At 32.5% G+C, this 25747-nt stretch overlaps 1 protein-coding gene across 2 annotated transcripts in view; it reads left to right on the top strand.

Annotated features, from left to right (window-relative positions):
- Positions 1-13947: 13947 nt before the first annotated feature.
- The window catches only part of LOC148276543 (uncharacterized), an 86202-nt gene continuing 74402 nt past the window's right edge, over positions 13948-25747 (top strand). The window contains exon 1 of one of the 2 annotated variants that reach the window (XM_088234119.1): positions 13948-14205. In XM_088234119.1, the coding sequence (XP_088090245.1) occupies positions 14115-14205 (91 nt within the window). In that variant the 5' untranslated portion in view covers positions 13948-14114. The remainder of the gene's footprint in view (positions 14206-25747) is intronic. The other variant, XM_088234120.1, reaches the window with a different exon arrangement.

The following is a 25747-nucleotide window of genomic DNA, read 5'->3' as shown; positions in this document are numbered from 1 at the left end:
TTTCGTTGATTTCATTTCAGAACATCGTTGAATTAACTAACTGGTGAAAGAAAAAGTTTTTTTTTTTTTAATGTTGTACTAAGTTAATTGGTTCAGCCCGATGATTCTCACCCGCGTGATAAAGGTTTTAGCTCTTTTACTTCACAAAAGTCAACAGGTGGAAGAGTTGAGGAAATGTGGATGTTTAAACATAGGCAGAATGGTGAATGTTACACAGTGTGTTAAGTGGCCACTTCCATGGTCTCTTCTCAAAAATGTTTTCCCTCTCTGTTTACAAAACGGCTCAATTTTGTAAAACGGCTGACCGACGACTAGCAACGGTTGGCATTCTACAATTTGGCTACCCACGTTTAGCCGCTTTGTAAATGGGCTGAGATTTTGGGTATTTTAGAGAGGTGTTAGGGTGACCGATGTTGTAATATTATGAACTTTTAAAAAATGGAAACAAGTTAATAGATGTATTGATAATTCTTTTTTTTATATATATGAGTAATTGTTTTTTAAATTTATGTTGTGTAAAGTAAGGTTCAATTAGGATAGGTTGAATTTGTACTTTTTTTTAAAAATTAAGTTTCATTACAACCTATCTTTTCAATCATCAACATTCGCATTGTAAATATTCTTAGCCGTTCTCTCGCTGTCCGTTCGTTCTACATGTCCAAACCAGCGCAGAGCTCCTTTCTTGATTTTGTCGATAATGCTTGTCTCAGCCTTACATAATGTACGGATCTCAACATCTGTGCATCTATCGTACATAGTTTTACCACACATTCGCCTGAGAGAACGCATTTCGACAGCATTCAGCCTACTTTCATCCCTGTTTTTCCAAGTCCAAACTTCACTCCCATACATCAGGGACGGGACCAGGACTCCGTTGTGAACTGCCAATTTTGCCTCTTGTGGCGAGCATTTATTTGTCAAGGTCGATTTAAGTGCACCGTTCACTCTGTTCCCGGCACTCACCCTCCTTTCAATATCTTTCTCAGTCATTCCATCCCTAGTGAACATTCTTCCCAGATACACAAATTCCTCTACTTGTTTTAGTATACCTCCATTCACAGTGATTTCACATTTAGTCATACTTTCATTTCTTTCAAAAACCATCACATTTGATTTATCGACATTCATCAGCAAATCGCTTCTCTTGCATACATCCTAGACCTTTGTTACCAAGAATTGCGGTTCCTCTTTGTTGTTAGCAAGGAGTACAGCATCGTCAGCATACAAAGGACAATTGAATACCTAATACCTCTCAATCCAATCTTGAATCTGACAAACATAAGTCTAGAACTTATAAGGACATATTCTTTAATACACTATCATTCTGGGCGATAGAAACGCGACAACACCCTGGCAGGCTCTGTCTGTATCTGGGACACCCGACCAAAGAACCAGGGCTTCACAGTGTTCCATCGAACCGCTTCCTTTTTTCCATTATACATAATATATCTAAACATTTATTCCTCACCACATCACACAATTCGTTCATTTTTTCACCCATGTGTCCCCTTATATTCCATGTCGCAATTCTGCATTCTTGCGTTTTCCTCCTCTGTGCGCCCCCACGGGAGGAGCGACCTGACGAGTTGCGAGCCTCATCATACAAATATTATAAATGCGAAAGTATGTTTGTTTGTTTGAATTTCCTTCACGTCTCAGCGGAGTGACAGGTTGACATAATTTTTGGCATAGGAATAGCCGAAAATTTGAGAAGTAATATAAGATACTTATTTTTCATCCCGAATGAAAAAATAGTACAATGAAAATAATTTGTATTATAAAATCAACAATAACCAATGATTTGAAAATGTGTAGGCGGTAAGGTTGGATGTCAAAAATAATCAATTTGTAATAAAATAATCAAATTAATTCTTGAAATTTCTGTATTTTAGTTGCGTTATCTATGATTAGTTTGGTTTTTTTTTCGTTCTGGTTTTGCAGTAGGAGGACTGGCAATCGATACGAGCTACTAGAAAGTAAAGTAAAAGATAGAAATCTCGAAAAAAATTACTACAAAACTAATAGTCTACCTTACTAATTTGTATTTGGGAACAGAATAACGATATTACGTCACCATAGACTTACGGATCGTCGCACATAAGGACGAATGACCAATTTAGGGCGCCAAAAATATAATATTGTGTTTTATTTAATATTATGATCGGAAAAGGATGAAAGATGCCTTTTTGAATAATTATCTTACAAAAAAATGCCCAATTAGGGTTATTTGGGGTTGGGTTCTCATAAATTCTAATAAAAAAAAATCATATCAATTTGATTCTGTATTCTAAAGTATATGTACATACTATACAATTTGGATAAAATTCTACTGTACATCAACATCCTCACCATCTACAACATTATCATCATCATCATCAGACATTTGATCACAGATGCCTTCATCATCACCACCATAGAAAGAAGGTAGCCTTAACATGCTTAATACAACTTCATTCAATGGAGTTTGATTTTTTTTGGTTTTTTTCGCTTACTTGTCACAACAGGGTCTGAAGAGACCAACATCCAGTTAAATATATCAACATTTGTGTTAATTCTAGATGTTTTTCTAGAGTGGCTACTTCTTAGTTTTTTATATTCCTTGTGTCCTGCCTCAATAACGTCTTTAGACAGTTGGCCTACTGGTAATGGTAGATATTTCATGATATCTGCCCCGTGTAATAACAATTTATGAACACTGGCACTCATTTTATACCAGCCATAAAGAGAAACAGCCATTTGAGCTGTTTCGAAACAGTATTTTTGAAATAGCTTTTCATTTACGTAATGCCCACAAGAAATAACGGAAAGCACATTCGAAAATCTTTCAATAAGTTGTTTATCAATCCCAGTTATTTGGGAAACAAGTGACGGATTTTTAAAAAACTTCCGTGCCGTGTTACCGTCATTACTGTTGCCTCCACCTTGTTTTGGTTGATCGACAACTAGGCCCATTTCTTTGTAAAATTCAGTAGCTATTTTACTTTTCCTCTCTTTTACTTTTTCTTTTGCATATATACCTCTTGCTTGCCACTGCTTTAATTCTAATTTATATGCTATATGTAGCAAATATTCATAGCATCTAAGGTGCGCATGTAACACAGAAATACCATATTTAAAGGTATCTTTATTACAAACTCTGTTTTTTAGTTTTTTGAGATTGTTTAAATCATTAGGAGTAGCTTTACATACATTGCACGCTTGCGAACTTGAGGTATTTGTCAAAATGTTGACAACCTTCCCATCTAGCATTGTACAAATAGGAATATGTTTGAATTTAAGTACTTTAGTGCCAAGAACGATTACTGATGGCTCTAATTGCAAAATTTGTGAGTGTATTTCATTATACTCCTCTTTGACATTCTGATTATTTTCTTTTTTTATTTTGAATGAGATTGGACGGCAATATCGTGTTGACGATGGAGACATGTTTTTCCAAAATATTTTACAACGATTAGGTTCACACATTTGCAATGGCACAATTGTACACAAAATTATATTAGAATCCGCATACTCTGAGTTATTCGCAAAATTTTGTTTATATATACTATGTCCACCGCTGCCATCTAAACCCCATTTATAATAAACATCGATAGTATCATCGCCCTCTGAAATATTTTGTAGTATTACATCTGCTTGTACATGAGCCAGGCGTTGTGTTGTATGTATAAGAAGATCCAACAGTGGCACGACAGCCTCATTTTCAGTTATCCTTATATTTGTAGGATAACATTTCTTTTTTGCCTCTGCTATCACTTGATATGAGGGATAAATGTTAGCCCCTCTCTCTTTTGCTCCAAGTCGCATCCTTAAATAACCTTCTTTTGTCAACCCGAGATCCACCATAAAACCCAAGGCCTCTTCTGGGCTGTATGGCCTTATGGTCACAGAGGATGAAGTATCATGCACCATTTTCATTTTTTTCAATGTTTTGGGCGAAGATTGGATGGCCAATTTTACAACTTGAGCAGCACTTCTTTTACCTGATATAGTTAAACTTGATGTTATTTCCGAACACAGTTTTTTTGAACTGATATCAGAAATCACTGATTTAGCATGCCTTTGTTTACTGCGCCCAGAGCTCTCATAGAACAATTTTTTTGGCCTGCCTCGCTTCTTTTCCCCTGAACTTTTTGGCGGTAAGGATGAAAGCTGTAATGACTCCATCTTCGGGAGTTTCACTTCTTCATCAAGCCATTTTTTATGTTTGGTGTAAAAACGCTCGTACATGTAGTTACAGCTACGCCATTTTGTCAAGAGCTTCGAGACAAACACTTTAACTGCTATTTTAATTTGTTTTTCACATTCTTCTGAAAACTTACTGACTCCAAACTTGTCTAATATATACATGAATGATTGTTTATTACACTTTACTGCCGATAACTTGCAAAACTGTTCATTTTTAAACACCTCAAATAGTTCTTTTCTTTTAATTTTTATTTCTTTTAGAACGGGTTCGGAACGATGACCTGCAAAGAATACGCTATATTTTAAAAAGGTGGATGAAAGTGGATGTGAATTTTGTTTATTATGCTGGTTATAATAAACTTATTCTATATATTTTCAGATCAGAGCGGAACTCGGTGGTACTTTTTTCTAAACTCAAGGGAAAGTAACCATATTAATATTTTTTCTAAACAAAAACGGTGTTTCATAAAACATGGATAATATCTATATTACGTCCAATAGTTACATAAATAATGATTGCAGATTAAAGTACTAACCTAATACTTCAATATCCATGTTGAAAACTTTGCGATTTTAAATTAAGTAAAACAGGACAAGCGTAGTTACTCCGTCAACAATCCAAACGCAACTGACTGGTGTTGGCCGTGCCGAAGATAACCCAACTTTGCGCGCATGCGTAAATTGATATGTTGCGTGGACAAAATAAAATTATGCGTCACATTGGGTATTGGTTTATTGTTAATATTTTTAGAGTATTTTTGATTAGTTTGAAGACAACATGAAATCCTATTATTGGCGCGCTAAATCGGTCATCCGTCCTTATGTGCGTCGTACTAGTTTCAACTTTTCCTTCTTTTAACGCACTATCCTGGATTCAAACTAAGGATATCAACTTTTTTTTCTATGATATATTTTGTTGCCCTTTAACAATAAGGAATATTTTTCTGCTTTTTTATATTTTTTATTTCCTTCTTAATTACCATAAAATAAAAAAGTACCTTATAATCTTTTACAGAATAATTTTTTTTCTCTTTCTTATATTACACAAAAGTATGATTCATGTCTATTTATTATAGGAGCAAAAATTCGTAAACATTTCTTCTATACCCACGAACTGACCATTCCTTTGTGGAATTTTTTGGTTTACTATTTTGACTGTTAATATTAAAATTAATATGTATTTCATAGCCATGTAATTATCCTTTATTTTTTTAATATTCTGTTTTACCTCTTATATTGTAAAATAAAAATAAGTCTTGATAAATTCCGTCGGGAAAATTCTTATTGATAAACAAAAACCCTTATTGATTAACGACACACCTAGTTAATTACCTGAAGAGTTTAATCATAATACAACGTGAGCGAAGCCTCGGGTAAAAGCTTATTTTGTATATATATAATTCCTCTGTACTTGTGATGTCACTGAACTCTTCCTAAACGGCTAACCCGATTTACGTGCGGTTTTCAGAGAAATATAGATCTTTAAGCTGTGCGTGTTCGTAGATATAAAAATCTTCAACCTTACATGTAAAAAATAAGTAAGAAGCATAAATGTTTTATTCGTCTTTCTACCAGGGTTGCATTCGAGTAGAATGCATTTATAAAAAGAATGCCATATTTGAAAAAAAAAATATTTTATGTTTTGGAATTCAACCATAATCAAGTACCTACTTAAGTTCAATATTTAAATATTAACAATTTTTAGTTTTGGAATTCAATCACAGACAAGTACCTAGGTACCTACTTATCAATAAAAAATATTTTTCCAAGGTAATAGCAGGCAAGCGAACGTTCGGGCAAGACAACGTCCGTCGGGTCCGCTAGTATTTTGTACATTCACAAATTATAAGAAATTATTATAAAATTAAAACATCACTAAATTAGCAAATAATTTAATTTTTAGTGTGTTTACATTTCAATTATGAAAATTGAAACGAGTCCGCGTTTGTTAAGTAAATACAGCAGAATGAATTCTTTGAGTGTTTATTTTTTTAACTCGTCGGTAAACAAATATGCAATGAAAAATTAAATTGAATCCCCGGTTGAAAAGGTAAACATAATATCGATCATTTGCATTCTAAGTTATATTATTTCAAATATAAACCATTCAACGAATTAAACGAAGGCAAGTTACATTAAAAGTACAAAGTTAAGATGAACAATTAAAAAGGTAAGAAAATCAAACGTGTTCTTAATTAGGTGGCCTCCGTGGTGTAGTGGTCGAGACGCTTGACTCACACACAAAATGTTCCGGGTTCGGTTCCTGGTGAAAACACAAAAATTAAAATGTGATTTTTTTTCAAGCCCGGGTGTTCTGTGATGTAATTCACCACTGTAATTGGGCCTCCGGGCCTGTTGTGGAGCAAAAAAAATAAAAAAATAATTAGAGATGGGCCGGGCCGACTATGACTTTGGCCGACTAGTCGGTTGCAAAAAGGCCGACTAGGCGACTAGTTCTCCAAGCCGATCATTGCTTTTGGCAATGTTCGTGGTACTTCGTTTACAACTGAGTCTCTCGCATTCAGGGCTGCTATTTGGGGGAATTCCCCAAACTGGGGAATCTCAACTCGTTTGGGGATTTTGTGGGGATTGGTATTATGTGCGGGGATTTTAACATTTTAACATTTATCAATTTATCTTTAGCTAACACGTCGATATTTTGATGGTAAATGATTAAAACATTAATAGTGTTATGAATTGAATCAATATTTTTTAATAGCAACACAATACAATATTAACCTCAAATATCAATTCCGGGATTACTTTTTTAACGGAAAATTAAAACAATGACATTTAAATAAGCACATTAGGTACTAGTACAAACAACTGCTTGCGTTTTGTTTTATTATCTTTCAAAATAATAACGGTTTTGTGCAAAAAATAAAAATGGTTGTTAAAAGTTGTCGATAAAAAAGCGCAAGATAATCCTAAGGTAGGTTACGAACAAATTTGTTTAAATTCTTCTTAAGAGCCCGCAAACGTCCCCTCGAAATATCGATGATTATTAGACCTTAACTTTATTTTGTTTAAATTAAAAAATATTGTAATAATATATGTGCATAAATTGCAAAGTTACCGATGGTGGACCCTCGCCCTAAGCCAGTTTTTATATCATGTTATTATATACATATTTTATCAAAACAGTTTTTTTTTTTTAGATAATTATATGGGGAATTATTGGGGAATCGGGACTTTGTTTTCTCCCCATGCGGGTAATTTGATCTAGATTTTTGGGGAATTTGGAAAATAAGCATTGACAACGTTGCTCGCATTTGACGCGCAATCGTGTCAAAACAGGTTTTTGTTTACAATATGTTTATTTTTCGGGTGATACCGTGGGTGTTGGATTTGTTCCGACATTTTGGCTATCATTGCAAGAGCCATCTTCAGGGTAAACTGGATGTTTTGTAAAAAAAAAGTATGTGTATGGAGTATAGAAAGGGCAGAAACACTAGCTTTTTTACATCACAATTTTCCTTTAATTAAAATATATAAATAATTTAACAAGAATAACATGCTCTTAACACATTTCGTATGCCATTTTTTGTTCAATGATACTAACTGTGACGTAACTGTGTGTAATATACTTTTATTTGAAGGTTAGAAATTAATAATTAATTCATTCGAATGAAATGAATATTTCCTTTTAAATTATTCAATTCAATTAATTTATTTTTAAAATAACATATACATTACAAACATATATTCAATACGTACATATTATAAAAAATAAATAAAATACACGAAAGAGACTCATGTCAAGTAGTAGGAGAATCCTGCTCCGGAAAACCCCTTCAGATACGTGGAACAGATCAATATCCAGAGTGATGTTGTTCAGCATAGCGGTAGCCCTTCCAACAGGCATAACCATAGGCAGGTTGGTCCTTAATATAGGAATATGAAACAATCTATGCTGACGCTGTCTTAGGTAATTATCAGGAACATACAAACCAATGCTCATCATAATCTCAGAATTATCGATCATACCGCGCAACAATCGATAAAAATGTCAAATACACATTCCTTCTAGTCTCTAAACTGTTGTAGCCGAGCATACCCTGGAGAAACTCGGTCGGGTAGAGCTGAGGATAATACCCGCACTCTCTCATGTAGAGATATCTCAGAAACTTCTCTTGGATTTTCTCTATCATAAGAGAGTACTTCAGATCATGTAGCGCCCAAACCATCGAGTCACTCTCGAGTCTACTTCGCACCGAGGAGTTGTAAAGAGTTCTCAGTACGCGGGTATTTCGAAAACCCTGGCAGTGCGCAAATCAAATCCTAACATCTTAAATGCATTTCCACATATTGTCTCTATGTGTTCATGAAATGTCAGAGTGCTCACAAATCTAACTCCCAAATCCTTAACATTCGATGTTCGTATCAGATTCTGGTAATTCATTTTGTAGCAAAAAAAAAGAGTTTTTTGGGCCCTAGTGAAGGACGTGGCCGAACACTTGTAAACATTAAACCTAAGTTTGTTTCGCCTTCCCCATTCAAATATATTAGATACATCCGCTCGGAGAAGACGAAAATCGTCAGAAATTGTCACCTTAAAGAATATTTTGAAGTCATCCGCAAACAACAGAAAACGCGAGTTCAAAATTACGTTTTTAATATAATTAATGAAAATTGAGAACAATAATGTACCAGGTTAGAGCCTTGCGGGACACCCGAGAAAGTATAGAAACACTCTGACGCGAATAGACCGTAGGAGACATATCGGTTTCGGTTTTGGAGGCAGCTTGCCATTAATTTTAACATGTCATCCGAGAAACCGATCTCATACAGCTTATTTAATAAGACATCATGGTTGACAGTATCAAAGGCCTTGTTTATTATTTATTATTATTATTTTTTTTTTATATTACAAAACCAAAACTGCGGTTCTAACACAAACAATAAATAGGTTATGTACGTTCTTGGCTCAGAGTTGTAAAAGCTCTCGTTTAGAATTTATTATATTTTTAAAAAACAAATGGTTGCTTACTTCTGCAGTGAAGAAGAGAGAGAAGCGCGGCGCAGTATCATACTCCTCCCTCCCCCTCCTCGTTTCTGCCCTGCAGAAGTAAGCAACCATTTGCTTTTTTGATATATATTTTTTTTTAAATTTTATTCGTTCTTAAAAATTATTATAATGTGCCAATATGTCTTCTTGCTCATACTGATCATCGTGGTTTCGGATATGACAGGGTTTAATGAACACTTTGCATAAGCATAACGGTGAATATTGCACAGCGCGTAAAATGGCCACTTAAACCAGCTCATGACGGTTATAAGCCCTGTAAATGCCTAGAATTCCATATCTTTTTCTGTAAAATGTTCTCCTTCTCTGTTGTAATTTGTAAGTGTTATTAATTAATAAATTCATTGTACATGTCAATTTATTTGTACATATTTATTGACGTGGAATCTATATAAAATTAAAGCATTTGAACATAAATATGGAGTTTTTTTCTGGTCAACTTAGTCTTCGTCTTTATAAAAAAGAGATTTTTTATTTGAAATTAGAAGTAGTTCCATACCAATTTTGAAAAACCGTTAATGAAAATCAAAATTTTAAATAAATGCAAGAATTAATTAATAATTATCATATCAAAATAAAACATAAATAATCATAAATAAATACTGCAAATTACATGTGAATATTCTACATATTATATAAATTTACCATCATGATAGATACACTTATAAATATAAGTAGCACGTATCCCAATTGCAAAAAGATAAATGTCATTTATTCATGTATCGATAATATATATTTTATATTGAAATTGGTGAACTACTGTAATTACATTTTTAGTTACGTTATAATGCAAATAAAGAAATGTAAAACAAACAAACGAACAAACGAACAAACGAACAAACCATCACGCCGTTTCCCCGTAGGGGTAGGCGAAAGGATAGAACGCCCTATCACTCTATCTTTGCATACAGACCTCGCTTCCTCTACATTCATACATCTTCTTATGCACGCACGCCGATCATTCATACTTTTGAATGTATTTTAAGGGCTCTATCGTGCCTTGTCTTTATCGGTCTACCTCGTTTACTGCATCCATCAACATTCGCATCGTAGATCCTTTTAGCCGTTCTTTCGTTGTCCATTCGCTCTACATGTCCGAACCAACGCAGCACCCCTTTCTTGATTCTGTCGATAATGCATATCTCAGCCTTACAAAGTTCACGGATCTCGACATTTGTGCATCTATCATACATCGTTTTATCACACATTCGCCTGAGGGATTGCACTTCGACAGCATTCAACCTACTTTCATCATCATTTTGCCAATTCCATTAGAGTTGGCACTAGAACTCCATTGCGAACTGCTAGTTTAGCCTCCTGCGATAAACATTTGTTCGCCAAAGTAAATTTTAACGCACCGTTCACCCTGTTCTTGGCACTCACCCTCCTTTCAATATATTTCTCGGTCTTTCCATCCCTAGTAAACATACTTTCCAGATACACCAATTCTTCTACCTGATTCAGAATATCTCCGTTATCCAAGATCTCACATTTAGTTATATTTTCATCCCTTTCAAAAACCATCACTTTCTATTTATCAACATTCATAAGCAAATCGCTTTTCCTGCATACATCGAAATAACAAAATACATCGGGTTGTGGTCCCGTGGCGAGTGTCTCGGACTCACGGACCAAAGGTCCGTCGTTCGAATCCCACCCCAACTTGATTCCATTTTCTAATAGTGAGTTATTTACAACTCGTTGAAAATGGCCCTCCAAATTAAATATTTGGGTAAATCATAAGAACGCAAATATTTATTTAAAATAAATAAATAATAATAATAATAACTAATACCTACTTATTGTATCGATGGGAGAGGTTGTATTAAAATGTATGAAAAACGATGGCGCTTGATCCTTATTGAACAAGTCAATTATTATTAATTCGAACTAAATTTGTTGCAACAGAGAGAGAAAACATTTTGAGAAGGGAATATGGAAGTCTAGGCATTTACAGGGCTCATGATCTGTCATTGGCTGGTTTAAGTGGCCACTTTACACACTGTGATAACTTCACAAAAGCCAACAGATGGAAGAGTTGAGGACATTTGGATGTTTTAACATAGGCAGAACGTTGAATGTTACACCGTGTGTAAAGTGGCCGCTTAAACCAGCCAATAAATATACTAGAACCGTAGATTTATATAGAATAACAAAAATGCTTAATCATCTAGAGGAATTAACTTACACAGAAAAAATAAAAATGATCTTTAAGATGAAAATGAATAAAATAATGACAAATCAAAGGCAAAGTCACAAAATTCAATTTTATTTAAAGCAATTAAAAAGTATTACGATACGGAAAAAAATATTTATGAAGAAAAAAACATATCAAAATTTAAAATAATGGTCAAGACATATGTGATAAACAATTTATAATTTAAATATATTTGCAATGTTATTATTAGAACACACATAACAATATGTATGATATGTGTGCCCTACTTTAAGATTTACGTAAAATAAATACAAGAGCATCAAATAATTTAACTTGCGAACCTAGGACCGTTTTTTGAATACAGCAACCAATTTGTACAATTCACTTTTTAATCACCCAAAAAATATACAAAACATATACGTACTTAAAAAACACCTAAATAAAACAGTTCTTACAGCCCGTGATATGTGATGTTATTTTATCGACTTTTTATTTAAACTATTGTGTTATTATGTATAATATCCCCTCATCCCAGCACTTTTGCTGATTGGGAATATTTCGTACAAATAAAATATGTAATGTAATGTATACGTAAAGTTTAAAAAACCTTGTCTTTTGTCATAAATAAATCAATCTAATTTAATGACAGGTCATAAGCTCAAAATGTTTTCTCCGTCAGTTGCGACAAATTTAGATCTAAATAACTCCCTTGGGAGGAAATCCATTTTTTGGATGTACTTAAAACATTGTTAAATAATGCTGTTATTGTATGAAATACAAAATTATTGGTTCAATGTGAATTGTAGTTTAATCTTTGTAATCGACAGTATTTTAATAAACAAAACACGCATTAAATCGTGGATAGGGTATCTGAAGATAATGATAAGGTACTACAAACTCCTCTAGAAGAATAGACGCGAAAATTCTCAGCATAAAAACGAATATTGTTCGGCAAACAATTATTACTCGAAAGATTTATGAAATAACACGTCCCTTTTTGCGCAGGTGTTGTGTAGATGAAGAATTTCGGGATTTTACTCGCCCCGCGAAAATGGCTGTTTCTTCTCTAAAGCCCATTCATTTCTACACAAGAATGATGAACAGTAGAGTAAACAACATTTTCGTATTGGGGATGCCTCCTCTCCCTCTATTATCTTTTCGTCTCTTTTCAGCTACCCTCCCAAATTCCTATCCAATCTCATCCCCTCCGAGTTTTCGCCACAGCACCGATATCAAAATACAAAATATTTTAACAGCCACAGAATATCTCACATTACGAATTAAGTTTGTTCGTACCCTATCTTAAAACATAATACCTTATCTATATGATTTTTATGACTCTTAAAATTGAGAAAAATTTGAAAATTAAAACTTTTTTTTTTTCTTTATTAGGGCCTACTACCAAAACTTGATAACATCGGCCAAAAACAAGTTACATTTATAAACATAAGAAAAACATAAACAGACAGGAATAACAATATACATACAAACAAAAGACAAGAAAAATATAAGTACAAGAATAACATCAAAATATCAATTGAAATAATAAACACATATCCAAACCAATAAAAATTTCAACATAAATTGAAGTAGGCACTAACAGAAAACCCACCAAAAACCTGATAGTGCCTATTTAACAGAAAATAGAAGCATTCAGTAAAATTAGAAGGAAGATAGAACTTAATAACTAAAAAAAATCAAAATATTAACAAACTTAATCTTATATTAATGATAAATATAAGATTAAGTTTGTTAACGTTGTATTTAAGCTAGAGGACTTTTGTTGAACACGTGTTAAAGAACACGGTTTTTTTTTTTTAAATATTTTTATTAATGAAGGTAAAAACATGAACAGAAAATATAAAAGGAAAAATAATCAAACCCACTAAACTGCGAAACCGGCCTGTCTGCAGGTTTCTTATTTTTCCTTTACAAAGAAAAACGTTAAAGAAATTATATAAATTTAAAAAGTAATATAAACATTATTAAGAACTAAAAGCATACCTAAGTTTTACCCAAAATTTATTTTTAAAAATTAAAATAGATGACATTAAATGATAATCAATGTAAAGTATTGTTACACATTAACCATTTAATTATTTTTTTCTTGAAAGCTTTGTCAACATTTTCTTTAAAAGTCATCTTAGGAATCTTATGAAAAAAAATTGTAACGAAATAATTATTTAAAGGCCTTTTCATACTAGAATATTTCATAGTCCCTGAGACGTAAGACTGATCATCTCACCTTCATGAAGCAAAAATGATCAGGATACGCTGCAATCGGTGTAACAATCCAGTGCACTATCCACAATTGGGTACGGAAAAGGAATAATGATGATGATGATGAAATGACTTTTTACATAACCTGACCGATATGGGTCCAACGATTGCTGAGTGCTTTTCCTGTAATAAATTCCCTATAACTAATTCAACTTTCTTCAATTTTTAAATAAATTTTATTCGAAAGGCTTCCTTCGTAACGGCGCTAAACGATTTAGATTAGAGCCGTGCCACAGCAGTACAGAGAGCTGCCTACGTCACTGTTCACTATATATACCAGTACGAGCCGCTCTGCTACTCAGTATTGATTCGTCACCCGGAGTGAGAGCGCGTGCTAGCTTTCTTGAGTCGCGGCTCCCAAATAAGCAACATATGGTTTGCTGAAGTAGCCTGAAGCAGACCTGCCTTTAAAATCTTCTCCCAACTGCACTGCGACCATCAAGCGCTGAAGCAGCTTATCCGAAGATGCCGCTAGTCATGAGAATGTCCTTTATTTTTATCGTCTCGTTGTTTGCTGTTGTTTATGGGATGGACAATTTTCGGAATTATAAATCAGGTATTTATTATCTTTATTTTTATATAATTCATAATTGTCTGTGCATTTGTTTCATAAAATTCTGCCTCTTCCAGTTGTCTTAGAGCGAGGGTTTAAGTTTTGTTGTTGTTGTTGCTTGTGAATAACCTTAATGTTTTATTTAATGTTATTTACCGCCAGCATATTGTCTCGTTAATTTGGATAAAAGAATTACTCACCTGTCGATAGGTTTTTATTCGTATCTTTACCGTCAACACGTGTGTTCATATCATAATATATTATATATTTAATTACACTCCTCGCTAGTGTCCTGTAGTATTTTCTTCAGAAACCAAATAAAATTACTTAACTAATATTTGATATTTTGCGCCCTGATAATCTGACAAATCATATTTAACGTTAGTATTGAAATTCAGCCAAAAAGATGATTTCAATAATTTATTTTTTAATGTTCAACAAAATTCTAATGTTTTTTCATTTTATGTTTTAATATTTACACTTTTTTTAAATATATATATTTATCGTATTCTTCCAGGAGATTTAAATATTTTTTTTAATTTACACACAGATCATGCCTTTTTGCGTTTTTTTTTTGTTAAATTCACTGCGTATTTGTAACATTTAATGTAAAAAGTCAAAAAATAAAATAATACATCTAATTTTAAAAAACTTCACAATCCCAAATTTGTCTCATTAATCTACGTTATTTATGTAAGCAATAAATTTCTAATGAAAAAAAATATCGAAACCTCACATTATATTATTAGTAGAGCCAATAAACATTTTAAATTTTCAGACTAAAAAGCGTATTCTCGTTTTAATTTACTTATTGTTATAAATTTTAAATCAGATTTTATTTTCAAAACGTCGTTCAAAAAGTTTTGTATTTTATTTACATTTAAAAATTATTCCGAATTACACCGTCATATTCAAAATACATTTAAAAATTCAGGTAATACTTTACAGTAAGTAATTTTTTGTCATTTCTTAATACGTATGCCGTAGAGTTATTGCTAAAAATCTACCCGTAACTAATTAATCAAATTTAAATGTATTTCCACCCTTATTCATATTTTAATATTATTAACAATTCATTTTTTAACCTTCTGTGCAATAATGAAGTCAAATAACGTAGTAGCATGAAAACACTCGACTGTCCTATAATGGCTCCTAATTTACAAATAATATATTATCAATTTAATATTATAACCCTTCCGATTGTTAAGGGCTGAAATAGATTATTATGGTACTTAAAACACCGTTATTGTTTTGAAAAATATAGCATTTTGACACGCGAGTATACACAAATGACATTTTTTTATTTCTTGTTGATATATTTATAAACTTCGCTATTATCGTAAGGGATAATACGTACTTCCATATTCCCCATAATCATCATATCCCCCAATGGTGCAAAAGATATATTTTTTTATATTACCTGTAAATATAAATCATGATGGTGGAAATCAATCTTTTGCTGCTGGCGCCAGTCTAGGGACAGGGAAAAATAGCAATGGAAACAAACGTTTCAAGATGTATTTCATGTCTAACTTGCCAGGAACCGAACCCGGAACATTAGGCATGGCAGGCGCACTAATCACTAGGTTACTCAATTTCTTTTCGCCATAGAGCGGCCATTGAGTTAAAAATTCTGGTTTTATTTTACACTCATTCATTGTATTTTTTGTTGCGCCCGGACACTGATGAGCATATTTTTGATTTTTAACACGATTGAATTATTTGTTTATGCCAACCGGTTTCGGGTAGACTGATACAGATTCACATGATTCCAATAAATATTAATATTATGTTAATAAAATTTGTATAAAACCACTCACCGACTTATCTATCTACTGGTTTCGAGACTTAACCCGTCTCTTCGTCAGGACAACAACACTACACCAACATGCAAATATACACACCTTCACCATAGTAGATTTGCAAAAATATAAAATTACCTATTTCTGATTTTTTGTGTTATTATTATGTGCATTATAATTCGTTAATTAATCCGTGTAACTTGTTGTTGGCCGATGTTATCATGTTTTAGTAGAAGGGTCTAATAAAGGAAAAAAATATTTGTTAATACTTATGATAAAAATGATAAGTCCTTACTGTCTTTTTAATGCTTTTAACGAAATCATGTTTAAGAACGTTTATATATATGATGTTAGAGCTTTGATCTTTCCCCATTTACTCCTTTTCCATAAATTTTTGCTATTATTACTACTTCGGAATTTTTTTATGTAGCACCATTTTATAAAAATCAACCCAAGATGTCTTGCAGCTACAGAGGTTAGAATTCGACCCCCTATTTATTTTAAAAAATACAAATTTCCGCTTTTCCCCGTAGACACTAATTTAATGTTCATATAAGTAAAATTCAGTAATTATATAATGTGTACCTGCATGTTCTAAAAAAATTCGAAATTATTAAAATAAATAGGCAAAGATATAATATTTTTAGTAGGTATAACCTGTGTAACCCTGAGACTGGGATTTAAACCTTTTTGTATTTTAATATCTGACAGTAATATCTTCTTCTCTGTTGAGATATCGATGTAAATACATTTAAAAAATAATCAACGGAGAAATAGCGCTTCCCGTACCTATTTCTTTTTGATTAAAAACAATATTTTTCGTTTTAATTAATATTTTTTTAAGTTTTTTACATAGTTGTTTTTATTATATTGTGGTGCCTAGGGGTCTGCCAGTAGTCCACCAACTATGAAATATTACGGTGTAAAAATACCTCTTAAAATAATGCCTTGCCGAGATAATCGAGTTGCGGACCAGTGGTAGTGTCGTAGTCCACGGTTCGAACTCTTACAATTTGATAACCATTTTTTAATAGTTATTTATGAAATTTAAAAAATGACCTCAAAATTGTGATAATATGTGGGTAAATAGAAATACAGGTACCGTGGCGCATTTAGCTAAAACTGACGTCGCGGGTTCGATTCCCGCTAGTTTAAAAATATTTTTTTTTAATTCGTTTTGGTAAATACATACATCGGAACCTATTTTTTCATAGTAAAAATAATTTCGCTAACCATATCCTATTCTTAAATTTTGAAATTGGTACTCTAAATCCTTGTGGCAATTGATTAAACTGCCAATTATTTAAAATAAAATAGTATGGACTGGTATAAGATATGTGCAGGCGCCGTGGCGCAGTTGGTTAGACGGCCAAATGTGAAACTAGCGTCGCGGGTTCGATTCTCGCCAGTTGCAACGAAAAAATCCAAGAAAGATTTTTTTCTCAATTGTTCTGTGTGTTATGATGTATTTTTCATTACTTCCTTCTAAATCTCCTCTATCCCACCTGCTGACAAGCCTAAAAATAGAGGCTTAGCGGGTTATTCCTTTAAATAAAAAAAAACAGACAATAGGTCAGAATTGTACGAGTATAACACAGTACAGTAGAACTCTAATCATCCGAATCAATTAGGACTGGACCCCATTCGGATAGTAAAAAATTCGGATGGTTACATTTTTTACGAAAAGGAGTTTTTTTTTTTTTTTTAAGGAGTTGCCTATTTTTTGCCTTGCTTATTATGTACAAGGCTTATATTAACTGCAAAAGGCATATTCCTTCCAATTTCTCTGCCTATAATGTGAGGATCTGGTGGTGGAAACTCATACAGGAGAAGCCGGACTATTGACAGGCATCAACAGACCTACCGTTCCACTTTGAGAGCGTTCGGCATTTTGTGGTATATTTTAATTAATGACTGTATGTATGTTGAAAACGAAAATTATTGATTGAAACTGAAAAATGAGCTTTTAATTCATTAAATAAAAAGACAACACTTTTACACGTTAAGCGTAGTTACAAGTGTTGTGCATTAGTACAGTATGTACGTACCGTATTGTAAATGAAAGTTATTGCTTGCTGAACATCCCGGTCTAAGTAAGCTGTTTGACTGTCATCATCCGTTTTCGGGCAACCAAGTCGTTATTTTGCGAATCGCTGTTTGTTTCCGTCTTATTTTTTTTCTGATATTCTGAAATTGATTCGGATAATCAGCGATTCCGATAGTCGGAATTCGGATAATTGTAGTTCTAATGCATTTCTTTTTCAAATTTTACAGAGATATACAAACAGTTGACGTTTCATGAATAATTTAAAGAAAATAACACTAGCGTTTTTGATTTCCTTTAATCAGCCGCACATTTTTTATTTTTGAACAACATGCACTAATTAATAAGGTCCAAGGTTCGAACCCCACTCTACAACAACTTGTTGTCCATTTTCTAACACGATTATTTACTACTGAAAGAAAATGGCACCAATATTTGTGTAAATCATAAAAATGTTTTAAAAAAATTGTACTGAAAAATAATGACGTTCAAGTCAACAATTTTGCTGTTAACGTAACTTAAAAAAATCATGATAATGTATATATTACTAGCAGACCCAACATACGTTGTCCAGCCCAAACGTTGGCTTGCCTGTTATTAGCTGGTTTAATAAAAGTTTTTTCGTAAATAAGGACACACGTTATTTATTTTGGACTTTATTAAACTATTTATATATTTATAATAAAAGTTTTTCGTTTTATCTCCTCGTGTAATTGGCTAAGAGTCTTCGTCGTGCGCAAATCAAAATTGTGAAAAAATACAGGAATACGTATTAATGAAGAAAGATCAGAGAGCGATTTACCCTGAAGCTTATAAAATTATGACACTCAACCCATGCTTAACGCAAATTTCAACTTTGCTTACTTAAACACACACTTTTTTGTACAAAACACTCCGTTTACCCGGAAGATGGCTCCTGCAATGGTAGCCGAAACGTCGGAACAAATCCAACACGCACGGTATCACCCAAAAAAGAAACATATTGATAACAGTGACGGTGAATACCTTCGCATCTACATTGAAGATATTATTATTTACAAACCATATTGTGTAAATTATATTATTTTGCAAAAAATTGCACGTAAATTGGTCCAGTAGTTATTGAGTCAATGAAAGACAAACATACACACATTCATTTTTATATACATATGTACGAGTATATACATGAATTATCGAAACAAAATCAATATATAATTTACGGTTACTCCGTGTGAATCTGTTAGCGATATGATTTTCAAAGACCGAGTTAACAAAAAACTTTTTAGTTTCGAGTATTTTAATTTCATTATTACTACATTAAAAAAAAATCATTACAAATGGAGTGATATAGAGTGGCCTTGCACAAGTATGCTTTTTTGCTTTGAATTTTGTAATATACAGAAACCTATAATTTGTTCATTTTCATTTTAAAAATTACAGCAAATAACTTAAAGATCATCCAAGCATTCCTTACAATTCCTTTGCCGTGGAATTGTATAATAATCTTAAACTTTGTTAAGTACACTAAAGATCTTCGGAAGGAGTCTTGCATTATCTATTAAATTGCAAGACGCTATTAACTTCACCGCATTACTTTGAAGAAATCAAATTCCCGTTAACTACACTTAAAGGCTTTGAAAGCGGTAACTGCATAATTTGTTTATTAACTGTATTAATTATTTCTTAATTGATGGTTGTCGATCGAATTGGAAGTTAAGTGCAAACCAGAGGCGTGCGGCGAGGTTTTCCTTTAAGATGCAGTCAGCACCAGCAGAGGTAATATGTAAATACTCGTACCTGCTGCCTACACGTCCCACACAATATACGGTTCACTTATACTTCAACAAAATTGGATATTTACAAAAAATCACATAATTATTTGGAAAGTGTAAAAAATAACAAAATAAATTTACAATTATGAAGATCTGTTGTTTTAAACAAAAAAAATGTTAGTAGACTGTGAAACTAGGTCAAAAATAAATATAATTTTATGTGTCGCATTATCAGCGCAATGATTTTTCTAAGATTTGTAAATTTTTATTACTTCGCCAGTGACGTCACAAGTTCTAGTCTTTGAGTTGACTTCCCGAAAACCGGAAATCTATCACATTACTCTATCATTGGTTGATTCGGAAGAACTTGTGACGTAATTTGAAGTATTTAAATCTATTTCAACAGAGAGGGAAAATTTTTTGAGAAGGGAATATGGAAGTCTAGGCATTTACAGGGCTTATGACCTGTCATTGGCGGGTTTAAGTGGCCACTTTACACACTGTGTAACATTTACCATTCTGCCCATGTTTGAACATCCACATTTCCTCAACTCTTCCATCTGTTGACTTTTATGAACAACTCCCTAGGGAGGAAATCCAGCCAGTCTGCAAGCATTTGGACATAATCAAACATTGTTAATTTGAAGTAGTTTATTTTTATATATTTTTTTTAGATCTTCGAGATACTTCCCGTACAACTAAATGCTCTTTTTTTTACCGCGTGTAAGAATTTTTTTCTTATAAATAATTTTCGACAGCAGAGAACTTTTTTATTCAAAATTAAAAATAAACTAACAAGCGGTTTTACGCCATAATTTCAGAATAAAAGAGAAATGTTTCTTAGTTTCATGTCAAAATACCACCGTGTCAATCGATGAAATTGTTATAAACAACTCTCCAATACATAAAATATAAACACTGATTGGTTTAGCGTTTAGATGAACTGCTTGCGCCCATCTCAAAAAATCAACGGAATTACGCAGTTCCCTATTTCATAACCGCGGTTATAAAGGGTCTCTTCATCGGATACAGAGACGGTACACTTAACTTCTGTACTATCTCTATCTACCTCGGTAGGTTCTACCGACTTGTCATCTCGACGTCATATGATCGAACCTAACCAATGAGTGACCCCTAAAATAAGTCCGCGCTCCTTACTTAATTCAAATTTAAAATAGTTCTCATTTATATTCTCTGATCAAAAGCGGCCACTTCAAGGCGATTATAAACATCAATAAATCCCAATTCAAGCTAAAAATACTCGCTTGAACATGATTTTTGACAGTAACGACCCTTTTAATGGCAGCCTCCGTGGTGTAGTGGTTAAGACCCTTGACTTTAGCACGGAAGGTTCCGGATTCAATTCCCTGTGAGAACAAAAAAAATAAAAAAGATTTTTCTCAAGCCTGGGTGTTCTGTGTTGTAATTGAGCTTCCTGACCTGTTAAAGTACAATTTTTTTTTTAATAAAAAATAAAAAAAATACGAAGACGGTATGCTTAAATTTCGTCTATATTTATCTACCGAGCGATTACAAAGCCGGCTCTTTTAATATCTCGATACGTACACTCAGGACGATAGTAAAGCAAATATAAGAACTATTCTATTTTAATAGTTGCAACTTTCTTACTGCTTGATGCTCCTATATATTAATAGGGCTATCCACGTTATCTGTGCATCTAGCCGGTCGTTTTCAAAACTGTCAGTTATGTCAGAATTCAATTCGACTTCAAATTTTTTTATTTTTTTAATATTTTAAATAGGCTTTTAGGAATGATTTAAAAATTAAATAAATTATATTGAAAGCAAAACTGCTCAGCGGAACAAAAAAATTGACACTTTTAATGAGTTCATATGTGTACCGTAAGGTACTAGTCCCGTCGGTACATACCGATGTACTTACCACAAAATTTGAAGGTGGGGGGTCGGTAATGTATCTTCGTAATCGCTCTGAAGAATTTATCTTCGGCTATACTGCCGCGGTAACGGAATGACGTCCTTAGCTTCCCACTGTAATCGCGGCCCAGAATTAGACGTAATGCGGCGATTTTTCCTTCGGTCTCCAGTTGCAGGGAAAAGTTGGCTCGTGGGTTTTTCGCAAGTTTTTAAAATATGTAAATGTTTAAAAAGGCTTTAAAAAATGGATATTGGAGCTAGGTAGAAATAAAATGGATTGTCTCATTCGCCCAAACCAATATTGAATCAATTGCTCTACAAGTGTATAGCTTATGTTAGGTTTTTGTTATTTTCATTGTGCGTTTTGTAATATAAATAATATTGTTGTACATAAATACGTAGTGTTTAAAACTGTCTGAATATTTTGTTAATTATCTCTGTTTATTAAGTAAGTATTCTTTGTTTATTCTCAAATGTAAAAAAAATTCAAAAAAATATATTGTTAAGTGTCCTCGCCACGGGTAATCCCAGTGAGGTCACATTATTTTCATTATTAATTATAGTTTGTAAGAGAAAAATATGAATAAATAAATAAAAATAACATCTTAAGAACTAAGATAATATTTCATATTGTTTATAGTTGTTTATTACAAATACAAGTTAACTTTTAGCTAATTAATGTTTTTTTTCAAATAGGCACCTTCTGATAGTGTTATAAAATTGATAAGTATTCGTTAAATCCATTATTTGGACAAACAGCGCATAATGCTCACAAATTTACATATCCTCGATCCAACTTAAGAACAACCTGCGTCCGCGTGCCCCGCCTCCTCCCCCACTACTAACCTAACACAATTAATAAAATACATAATAACAGATGACATATCAACATTCCTGATATGGGGCACATCTGTGAGAAAGAAATATGAAAGTCAAAGCATTAACAAGGATTATCTCTCATTGAAAGGTTTAAAACTAAACTTTCGACGCATTTTTCTAGATTTCTTTAATCTGTAGATTTTCGTGAAGTAAAAGAACCCTCATCGATGTTGATCTTCCAGTTCATTAGTCTTAGAAAACGAGATTAAAGTTAAGTAGGCAGTTTTCTCCGTGTCCGGGCGGATGAAGAACACAGTTATGTATGTGAAATAGAGCCAGAACGCTGGACAAGTGTTTTCGACTCTGGGGTAACAATACTGAAAAAGGAAATCCAACAAACATAGCGTACGTACAAGTATAGCGCGGTAACGTAATACGCAATGTTTGTCCCAAAAAAAAGCTTAATTTGGCGTCTCACGGAAAAAATCATTACACCGTTACCATCGTAATTTTTAATTCTTGTTTTAAAATAATGTAAACAAAAAAACAATGCTAAAAGACGGGTTTCTTGAGGGAAACGCGAAATAAAAAAACAAATAATATCAAAACTTACATATTCCACAAGTTCTCTTTAAAATGTTAGGATTTCTTTCAATCTTAAGCTAGGGTTTCCTAGGACAGCGGTGACCGTATCTTAACGGCCGTAGTGAACGGTGATGCGATGGACAGCCGTCGTAAAGGTGATTAGAGAGTGGTTTCCTAGGAAAACGGTGTTAATAAATGTTATCAAAACAGTTTTCCTAGGAAACCACTCTCTAGTCACTGTTACAACGGCTGTCTACCGCATCACCGTTCACTACGGCCGTTAAGATACGGGCACCGCTGTCCTAGGAAACCCTAGCTTTACCACGAGGAATGCTCATGAAAAACCGTGTATAAAGAACTTTTAGGGCAAAATCGTGATTATTTTGATAATAACAGTACATATCAAAATAGCGTATCTAGCATTAGTGATATTTTTATTTATTTCTAAATACCGTAATTAAGCTACATTTGGTTGTTTATATTATAAAAACCTGTGTTGAGCTGAAATGTTTTTAAAAAAATTAATGTGTTACAATACATAATGAGAATAATTTTTTTTTTTAAAGGTTTGGCTTAATTTATAAAACATGCATATTAATGTACAAAAGAAAAACTAAAATATTATTTAGATAAATTGTTGGTGAAAATTATACAAATAAAATAAGAAAAATACAAACAAATATTAGTAATTACTCTAACGCTAAATGAATAAACATAAATATTTTTTTAATTATCTACTATTAATATAAACAATACTTTAGATTTTATAATTATTTTTGAAAATATTATTAACTATTTATTTTTAAATACAAGTAGTAATTTCAGTATTATACTATATAATGTTTAAAAAAAAAACAAGGGAAATGACATTACTAATAATATTTGTAAGCCAAAATGTGAATGGTGAAGCCTTTTTTCAGTACTAGTTTAAAACAAAATAAATATATATAAAATAAGTTTATATAATTAGCCAAACCATCTTCAAATCATACATAAAAAGATAGGAAATAGTTCAATAAAATATATTTCGATGCTATTTGCATTAAAACAAGATGTACTTAAATTTTTATTTAAATTGAAAAAAACATTTTGAAATCATGACAAAAGTGGACTTCGGTAATTTGTTCACGTATACTTTTTTTACTTCAAAACGGCAAAAAGTGGACTCCCGTGTTTTATCCTCTAACTCTATGGTACCGAAATATAAGACTAACATATCTCCAATTGAGAAATGCTTTCAGACTCCGTATGAAACACATAATATTTTCATCGTTTATAAATGAAGGATTTTTCAGAATTTTCAGTAGAAGAAAATACGATATTTTCCAGTAGCATAAGTAAAGCGGCTTTTGTAAATGTACTTTAATAGTCATATCGCATAAGCCCTTTGATGCAACTATGTAAGACGATTTACAAAACTCAAGAAAAATCTCAATATTTATATGTTCTACTTCACATCTGGAAGGAATGTTCATTAGAAATGCCAATTCTCCGGAAAATATTAAGGTTAAATGTTAAAATAATGTCCTTTAATTCTTTATCTTCCATAAGTTAATTACTAATCGTTAGGTTCCTGTATAGATGTTATTTGGTGTTAGCTTTGATAAGATTTGTAATAGTTTATTTTTAAGCATTGATAACGGGACAATCATGTTCTAAAACCGGTCAGCATCAAATTTAGTTTTATCGTCAAAATTCTCTTTTCACACCTAATGGTGCAGAGGGTACTGCATTACTGCATTAATCCACCAACCGCAGCGTGTCTCGGCAATTTTTAGTAATATATTGAGTTTTTCTACTGACATTTTTTTATTTATTTTTTATTTAATAGCATAATTAATAGCATAAAAAAAATCACTTTTTATATTTTTACTAAAACTAAAATCCCACCAAGCCACTTTTTGTAGCTTGTTGGTGAAGATTATATTTATACTGACTTAATAATATTATTTACATTTATAAAAACAATAAATAACAGATAAAAATTAACAGCCGGAAAGATCAGAATAAACATGTTTATACAAATAATAATATATAAATTAATTTTTTAAATACAAGAAAATATATGAAAAATTAAAATATTTACACCTAAGCTACTATTCATATATAAACTCTTACAATGTGAGTTAAATTTAAGTTCTTTCGGTAATAAATTAAAAATTCTAGGTACCAAATATTTGAGAGTTCTATTTCCATATTTATTACATACTTTTGGTACTACCAAGCCATCATTAGACGTGAAGCGTGTATTATGTTTATGTTTGAGAGTAAACATGAATGTATTACTATTAAATTGTTCCAAAATGATGCAAAGCCACAGTAGTCCTCGAACAGGCAGAGTTTTGATTGTTTCGTACGGGAGATCATTATTACTTCTTTGTTCGTAAATCTCTGCAGGTACAATTCGCTTAACTATAGAATACTGTAGACCCTGGATCATTTTAATATTAGTTTTAGTCGAATGTCCCCACGACTTTATACCATATCTTATTATTGATTCTACTAAAGAAAAATAAATAATTTTAAGAGTGATTTTAGGCAAAATAAAAGATAACTTCTTGGTGGAACTGCATTTTAATTATAATAATAAAAATACTTTATAGTTTTATTCTACTCTGACGATCCAGTCTGACGGTGTCGGTCACGATG

Source organism: Micrasema longulum, unplaced genomic scaffold (assembly GCF_059751315.1).
Source record: "Micrasema longulum isolate JH-2025_06_02 unplaced genomic scaffold, ASM5975131v1 h1tg001205l, whole genome shotgun sequence".
Taxonomy (NCBI): domain Eukaryota; kingdom Metazoa; phylum Arthropoda; class Insecta; order Trichoptera; family Brachycentridae; genus Micrasema; species Micrasema longulum.
Note: the sequence above shows the minus strand (reverse complement) of the source record. Positions and strands in the feature narration are given on the sequence as shown.